Consider the following 8,595-nt stretch of genomic DNA (forward strand, 5'->3'; position numbering starts at 1 on the left):
GATGGAGAACTAAAAGCTTATTCAATAAAACAACGTAATTATGAATTGTACTGTATTCATTTTTTTAATTTACTACAAATGAGATCTCTAGATCAGAAGCTCCTCCCTAGAATGACTCTGGCTGGGCCTTAAATACTGAGCTAAGTTCTAAAGATAGTTTTTGAATCCTTGCTGAGCTTTGCTCATTCTTTAGTATTACTGTGATATATTTATTGATTTATTAACTGAAAGCATTAATTTTAGGATGAAAGTCTAGGAATTTAAATTAAATTATATTTGAATTACTATAAGTGATTTGAAATACTTTTTTTAACCCAGAAATCATCATGGGCTCCAAAATAAACACAATTGAGAAATTCATGGGAATTTCACAAAAAGGCTTTGCTTTAAAGTTTGTTAATATCAATTAATAAAACAAAAGAATGCCCAAATGACTGTTCACATTTTCTCCTAGCTTTTTCTTTAAAGATAAAATACACTGTCTTTTAAAGGTATTTAATCAACTCTTTGCTTGCTCATGTTCTCTTTGCTTCCACCCAAAGCAATTTAATCAGAGATACTTGTTTGTAGATCTCTAAACATATTTTAAAACCTCCAAAACTGATAAAGTCATTTTTATACAGAATTTTGTCAAGACCAATTTAGTCTGCAGAGTTACTTATAAAAGAATATGTTAGACTGCTATTTTAGAAGCATAACTAATACCCAAGTACTATCTCCCACCAGTGGGTAGTAACTTTCTGAATACTGAGCAATGCATATATACAATAGGGGATGGAAATTAACCTAAATTGTGCATCCTACAAGGGTACCAACATCTGTGCCTATTTATGAACTTAATATCTTCTTAGGCATCTCCATCTGAGTAGCTACTCTAAATTTTTAGCTGAATTCAGTTAACACATGAAGCAGATATTAAAGTACAATTTATGAAAATACATGGATGCTTATATATTCCAAACATGAAAGATCTTATGGTTGCTAAAGAAAATATAATACTTTAAGAGATCTTAGTTATTTCCTGAATGTCTTTTTCTCTCCAAACATTAGACGAGGTTGCATTGTTTACAAAAATTTATTCATACAAATTTTACACACTTTATATAACAGTTATCAAAGTCCTAGTTATAGATATCATGTGTGTAATAATACTTGGTTAAGATGTTTTTATAATCAGTTGCACACAAAATAAGATCTTCAAGACTAACATCTACCTAAATTATCACTATATCATAAATCTGCTCCAGGTTAGTAAGGCTCTTGGCATTTCTAAAAAGTATACAAAAGATTAAACTGGGTGATCACTGTAAATGCTTGCAACTAGCCACGGGAACACTAAATTAGACTTCATAAATAAAAGGTTAACTAGAGCCCTATTTCACCACTAACAGCTGACACAAATACAGAAAACTCTGCCCATTATCCAAGAAACAAATAATTAAGACTAAAATGCAAGCCGATGTGTTGCAGCATTGTAGGGCCACTAAATAGCCATCTGTGATTCGTGGCGATTTAAAAGGCGAAGAAAGGCACTAAAGCTGCAAACTGCATCCCGTGTCACATTGCCTGAGGAGACTGCAGAATTAAAGAAAGATTGATCTCGTACATAGGACTCAGGCATAGATCGAATGCCTCTGTGCTTTCACTGCTTGCAATGTGATCTCCTGGCAGCATCCATCCCGCCTGGGAATGCAAATCCAATTCTGTTTTCTTTGATTTATGACTTCATATTGAATCAAATCCATAAAGGAAAAGGAAAGGTCCTTTAAACTTTACAAGCTCATGTTTAATCTTTTCTTGTTCTCTTTTTTTATTTTCCAAAAGAATTTGTGCCTGAATTTTGGGAGTTTGGCTTGTTTGCCTGCTGTAGCTTGATCTGGCTGCTGGGTGAAGGTTCTTTTGTTTATAGAGATTACTCACATGTTCAAGGAAATGATAGGAAACAGACAGACATGCTTTCAGTAGCCAGGAAAGGATACAAAGGGGGAGGTTCTCAGGGTCTGTTGGAGCTTGCTTACTTCACTCTTGACCACAAATATAAGATAGTACTCATACATATGAAGATGAGGTTTAAATGATTTATAAGTTAGTAAAACTGAGCAACATGTGAACACTACACATTCTAATATGACAAAGGTTGGTTTTATGAAATAAATTTTACTAAGCAATAAGCCATAATGTAGAAAAATACATTTTACCTACAAACTCAATAAACAAGAAACAAAAGGTTCGTTCATATTTTGTGCATAACTACTTACTGGTAACTACACAGGGGTTCCTAAACTTTACAATTAAGTACTCACATCAAACAACAAAAAAAGAAGCATTCACAAGTTTAAGAGAAATGAATGAAAAATGGTAAACGGTACTTCAACAGTGCAGAAGGGTGGGAAAGAAGAGTCTTCAGAAAACCGCCAAAGAAAAGGATGGCTCCTACAGAGCCGTATTCAAAGGGGAGTATCCTGGTCATTTCACAAGATGAGAAGCATTGACAGCACTGGAGAAAAACACATTGTACTTTGCATCCATTTCCAATATCCAGCGCCCAAAGTCAGTCAGGCAGAGGACCTACAGTGGGGCTGGGCTTACCCTCCGCGTCCCAGACGCAGGGCAGCTCCAAACCAGTCCCTCTCCAGGGTCCTCCTCCTCCGACTGCCTTATGCTCTGCCTCTTCCAACATACCTACATTTCCTTCTCTTTGTTCCAATTGCCCTAACCTTGGGATACTGGGTTTCCTGGAAGTACAGAAAAGGGAGCTTCACGGGAGCTTCAAGACCCAAGTCTCCCTTCTCTGTACAACCCCCCAACACTTCCCCCAGGGGGTGGTGTGAATTCTGGGGAGAAGCACAATTTGGATCGAGCTGTTGTTTTTTATCAGGAGAATTTCCTTCTGGGCTGAGAGTCTAAAGAGAGACAAATACACATAAAAGTAGAACCAAAGAAAGCAGAAGTATTGGAATTGCCACCCAGTGAGGGGGACAAAGGGGGACAGTGCCTAGTTGAGTTCCTCTGGGACTGAAGCAGCCTGGCCCAGAGACTCACTAGGAAAGAACACCCTTCAGCAATTCTCCCAAATCATTACCTCCAAATCTCCCTGGAGCAGGGCATCATTATGTACAGTAGCAAATGGTCAGTATTAATATCTTCAGGCCTGTCATGGATAAAAATACTATCCTTTTAATTCCATTTTATAAAAATAGGAGTAATATTCAAAACAATGATTGTCTATTTTTCTATTTATTTTATATAAAAACATAAACAGCTCAGGCGAATTTTCAATCCTTGTGCACACTTTGTATGAACTGCTGTCTATTATACCTATATATATATTCTTAATATATATATTTGTAATATATATATATATCAATAATTGGTCCACAAAGTATATCTGTGCATTCTCTAGTGCTTTGTAAAAAGAAAAACAATATTATTATCAAAATATTCATTTAATGGCTTTACTTCATACATAAATACATGTTTGGATAGAACACATGAGAGATGACTGTTCAGTCAGTTGGGAAAGTGACTTTTCATAGTGTCAGGATTGTATACACAGGGTAGCTGGTAACTCATCGCTACAAATAAGCTATTCGGCGTCCTTTGTTTTTAACCCTTTGTTTATACCTTTTCCCTAGGACTGCCGCCAAGTATTTCTTGACAGCCATTTGTTTCCGGTAGCGGCTGTAGCTGTCGGTGAAGATTCCGTCTGAGTGGCGCTTGGAGAGAGGCTCTGAGTCGTCCTCCGGGCCGCCGCCTAGGTTCCCACTGCAAGGAAAGGAGTCGGGAAGAGGGTGGCGGGGCGGGAGACAAAGATTCAATAGCTGTGGGGAGCAGGCGGGCCCCACCCCACGCGGGAGCCATCCGGGAAGGCACGGCTCTCAGGGCCCACGGCGCCGCCTTCCTCTGCCAGTAAGCAGCCGGGGGAGGGAAGACTGTGATGGAAACCCCTCACTCTGCCCTCCCCACCGAGGATTTGCTGGCATCACGTCCTTACAGAAGGGGCCCGGGACGAGGTCCAGGCCAAGGGCACGCGCGCGATTCACGCCTAACCTGTCTCCAAACGCTGCCCTTAGAGATTTGACCATCCGTGCTTTTGCGCTAAATTGTCCTAACTGTTCCTCTCACCCCCCACGTAGAGAGAAAATAACCAAAGAGCCCCAAGTGCCACGTTGGCTGCTGCCTGGGAGTTTTACATCGATCCCTCAATTCCTAGTCAGACTGGAGCACGCCTCCCCTTCCGCACGCTAAGTCGAAAAACGTGATGATAATAATATAAGTCGACAGGCTGTAGGCAATATTTTTCATCGCATGAATTATTCATTGCGAAAAATGTAATCTGTTTCCCCATGGGCTTTATTAAAATGTTGCCTTCTGCTGAGAGATGCTCTACGCAAGCTCTGTGCTCTGGGTTTGTCTGGCACGCGCAAAAGAACTGTTTCCCTAACTGCCCAAATTTGAAGATTTGTTGGTTTCGATTTGAATTTACACTAAAAGGATTTTTTTTTAAGTCATGCTTAGAGGAAATTATAGCAAATCATCCCGCGAAGCTTGAAGATTTTCAATGACTTGCGGGAGGGAGGGGGTAGTTTTTCTTTGTTTTTTAAATTCAAAACGGATCAAACTCCCCGGTTTCTCCGCCCTCTCCTTGCCTCTGCCGCTCAGAATTTGTTCACCAAACTTAAGGTGCCACATCCGAACCTACCCTGCGACCGCAGACTGGTCCCGAAGACTCAGCGGCGCACACGCACCTTCGGGCCCACGTGCACGCAAGGACGCAGAAGCGGCACCGCCCACCCCGCGCGCGCTCGCACGGACACCCACCCCGGAGTGCACGCGCCGTTCTGCGCCGCTTAACTCTTTCGCAAACTCTTACCCCAAGCCCTTGGCCAAGAGCGTCTGCAGGTATTTCCTGGCGGACAGCTGATCCAGTACTTTGCGGTAGGCCTTGTTAAGGATCCCTTGGGCGACATCTCTAACGGGGAGGCAAAGTACGCGCCCAGGGTCACTGATCGTGTGCCCCCAAGTGGCCGCCCCAGGCCCCCAGCTGGGCACGCACGCGCCCCGGCACTCGGGGAGGCTGACGACAACCCCCTTGATGACAAACAAGACGCTGGCACAGAACTTGCAAATGACTCTTTGGGGAAGTTCCCGCGACTGACAGCGGAGAACGGGAGTTCGCCCTGCCCTCCGGGGCTGGCAGGCAGGGAGTCTGGCCCGGGCGCGCACTCACGGCCACTCCTTAGGCCACAGACCTTTTGGTCCCACCCGTCTCTCTGGTCCATACAGACCGGCCCGCTACTAACTTTCCGTCGCTCTCGCGGGTACCAGCCAGGAAGAAGAGAGGCTTGGGGGTTTTTATGAAGAACATCCTATTCTGTGGGCCACCACCCTGCCCCTCCCGCCACCTCAGTCCCGAGCCCCGCGCGGAGGCCGTGCGGGTGGTACCTCTTCTCCGAGGGGTAGTAGAGCGCGTAGGCGTCGCGCAGCGCGGAGGCGGGGCTCCCCACGCCCGGCGGGTCTGAGTCGTAGAAGTCCTGCTGCGGGTTTCCGTCCTCGTCGTACGCTTCGTCCTCCGGCCTGCCGGGAGAGCCGGGGAAAGAAGGAGTGGTCAGTACAGATCCCTCCCCGGCTCCGCAACGACCCACAGAAAGGGGCTCGCGCTGACTTTCCTTCTTCCTAAAGGTCCCCACGGATAATTGCCTCTTCTTCCGGGACAGGGAAGGGTCGGGAGGGGGAGAGGAGGGCGGTTGAGGTAAGGCTTTAGAAAGTACACCCAACAGAAATTCCTCACCCCTCCAGGCGGCTCTCCGACCCCTCCTCTTTGTGGGTGAAGAGTCGCCCTGCAGGGCCTGGGAAGTCGAGATGTCTATGCCAACCTCGTACACCTGGCCACCAAAAAGGACCTGCCCCCCTACGGGGACCTGGCGCCTGAGCCACCCCAAACAAGCAGCCACGGGCGGGGACGAGGAAGGTCCTCAGAGACAAGACGCTGGCCGACGCGAAGACCCGATTGGGGAGGCCCGGAGCGATATACAGAGGGAGGGTGGATGGGTGGGGTGTGCGGCGGCCAACTCCGCCGCCACCCCCACCTAGCCTCTGAGCCCAGGGGAGCCCTTACCCGCGCAGATGTAGGTCACGGAGAACCTCCGGCTTCTATTTTGGGCGGGAGAGGATTTGGCAGGAACATGAATAATAGATGCCCCTAAACTTAGCCGGTTTGGCGGCGGCTCATTCTGTGTGGCATGGCCACGCGTTCTGGTGCCTCGCGCCCAGGGAAAGTGCCAGGCACACGGGACTTTGAAAATTGCTGGGAGTGAAATGGGGCTTTTAAGTCTACTAAATAAATAGTTCGCGCGAATCTGTTGGCGATGTTGAGGCGGCGGTAAGGGAAAGGGTCAATAGGGGACCAAGAGCCAACTGGAGTGCCGCGGTCTTGAAGTCGCCCTTCCCTACTACCTCTGTCCTTCATGTAGGACGGGGAGAGGTGGGCTAAAATATATAACCCCCTCGCTTTGAGCCGCTGGAAAGACCCGGAACGCGGCCAGAGCAAGTAGCGCTCTCTAGTAGGGGTAAGAGTCGTACTTCGTTAATCTGCTCGCCTTTTCTCCGTCCCCGGATTGGTGAAGACAAGGCAAGCACAAGTCTCCGTCCGCCCCGCACCCAGCCCTTCCTCGGCGACGTGCCTCCTCTGTATGGCCCAGCTTCCCAGAGTCCCCGGGTCTTTCTGGCCACTTCCATCCCGTGCCCAAATGCTGGAATCCTTATATTGAAGCCAGAACCCATTTCTCCGGCCAAATCAGTGGTCAGTGGCCCCTAAGGCGACCGTTCTTGGGCGCGGCTCGGAGAAGCAGCTTTGCAGGCAGAAGGCGCGCTCCTGGCTGCAAGGAGCCGCGTACACCGCGCGGCGAGGACGCTGGGAGCTACTACGGTCCGCTGACCGCCCCGGGACTTTGGGGCTGCGTAAGGAACTCATCAGTGTCAACCGATTAGAAATCAGGGGTTAAGAAGAAAGCCACGGTTACTCCAGCCTCTGGCGGGCAAAGTTGTCCAGGTCCTGCCTGCCTGCCGGCTTTCTCTTCCTCTTTCCTTGCATCCGTTTCATCCGTTTCTCCCCCCTTCCTTTCAGACTCATTCTTGTTCTTTCTTCTCTCAAATCGCTTTTCCTCAACCATACCCGGCCAACACTCTCCCTCCCCAAGACAGTCTGAGACTCATATTGCAGCTGGAAAACGTATCACTTAAGAGAAAGCTGTTCCAGGGGAAAGAATTCGAATTGAAGTGAAAGGGATATCAGAGGAGAGAGAGGGAGACCCCGCCCTGATAGTCCAGAACACGCTGTAACAAAGCAAAGTCCACGGGAGCTTCACGCTCTACCCTCCAACCTGGCTGCAGGCACCAAAGCAGAACTTCTCCTAACTCAAGCTAAGAATAGGGAATAGAAGTCAAGCTCGGGGCCCGGCCCTGCCCCCTCCCGCAGGCGGGGCTGGGGGAGGGGAGATTTCTCCAGCCGGCTGATGCTCCCTTGCTCAACCCGGGCCCCTTGGCTGCGGCGGTCTGGGGGAGGGGCGCGGAGTCGCACTGGAGCCTGCCCGGCCCTCGCGCCGAGCCAGGGCCACGGCCAGGGACCTGCGGTCCGACCCGGGCTGACAGCGGCGGCGTACTGGGAGCCGGTGGGAAGATGATTGTAGCTGGGACCGTGGAACTGCAGGAGGGAGACCACGAGGAAGTGTTGGGGGAAGCCAAGCCTCAGCTCAGCCCGGGCAGCAAGCACCTACCTGATTCCAGGGAACCGGAGTCCTGCGGTGGCAGGTGAGCAGTAGACGCTGCTGTGCATTATTATCCCGTAGACCAGGAGGGCCAGCCTCGCTCCGCTACACATGGTCATTCTGCTCAGGAGGGGAAAGAGGACACACAGCTGTCAAAACAGCCCCTGGTCTTTCGCCCTCCAGCCCCAAGAAACTCCCCGAGCTGGGGGAGGGGTCGGCTCCCAGTGTTGAATACCGCTTAATGACAGCCCGCGCGCGCCCTGCCACTTCCCTCTCTCTATAGTTAGAAAAAATATGTATGTATATTCCCGGGGCCCAATAACTCGCCAGACCTGGTGCGAAGGAAAGCTAACTCATACCCTGATGCTGGTCAAAGAATCAGCAAAGGAGTCATTTGATTAGGGAAGATATTTTCCCCTCACCATTCAACTCTTACCGCTGCTAGGAGAGGCTTTGTTGCCAAGTAGGACGGCGGGCAAAGGGCTCCTCCAAGTTTCTGCGCTGGAGTCACAACCCAAGAGGCATCACCGTCTGGCGTTAGTGTCTGAGGAGCCGCAGGAATGAGCAGCAGCAGCAGGAGGAGCTGGAGGACTTGTTTGCTGAGGCCAGTATTCTGTTCAAAAGTTTGCAGACGCACGGAACTAGGAGGAAGCGTGACAGGGAGAGAAGGGGGCGAGGAGAGAGATGTAGAAGGGAGAAAGAGGAGGCGAGGAACTAAAGTGGGGGGTGGGGGACAAAGTGGCCTAAGTCCACCAGGAGAAAGAAGTAAGTGATTAAGGAAAAGAGGGAAAATCGAAAGGGAGGAAGGAAGAGGGAGAGCCGCGTCTCA

General features: G+C 48.8%; 1 protein-coding gene across 3 annotated transcripts; it reads right to left on the reverse strand.

Annotated features, from left to right (window-relative positions):
• Positions 1-2,064: 2,064 nt before the first annotated feature.
• ADCYAP1 (adenylate cyclase activating polypeptide 1) lies at positions 2,065-8,341 on the reverse strand. 3 transcript variants are annotated; one of them, XM_053206221.1, is made up of 6 exons: positions 8,203-8,341; positions 7,776-7,886; positions 5,446-5,577; positions 4,874-4,972; positions 3,625-3,765; positions 2,065-3,151 (listed from the first exon to the last, which is right to left on the reverse strand). In XM_053206221.1, exons 2-6 carry the CDS (start codon positions 7,883-7,885, stop codon positions 3,079-3,081), a joined length of 555 nt encoding a protein of 184 aa, XP_053062196.1. In that variant the 5' UTR covers position 7,886; positions 8,203-8,341; the 3' UTR covers positions 2,065-3,078. The 3 variants fall into 3 exon arrangements, with proteins under 3 accessions (XP_053062196.1, XP_053062197.1, XP_014917328.2); XM_053206222.1 differs by lacking the exon at positions 4,874-4,972; XM_015061842.3 differs by having other exon boundaries at positions 2,065-3,765.
• Positions 8,342-8,595: the final 254 nt, after the last annotated feature.

The sequence above is a fragment of the Acinonyx jubatus genome, chromosome D3 (assembly GCF_027475565.1).
Source record: "Acinonyx jubatus isolate Ajub_Pintada_27869175 chromosome D3, VMU_Ajub_asm_v1.0, whole genome shotgun sequence".
Classification (NCBI taxonomy): Eukaryota; Metazoa; Chordata; class Mammalia; order Carnivora; family Felidae; genus Acinonyx; species Acinonyx jubatus.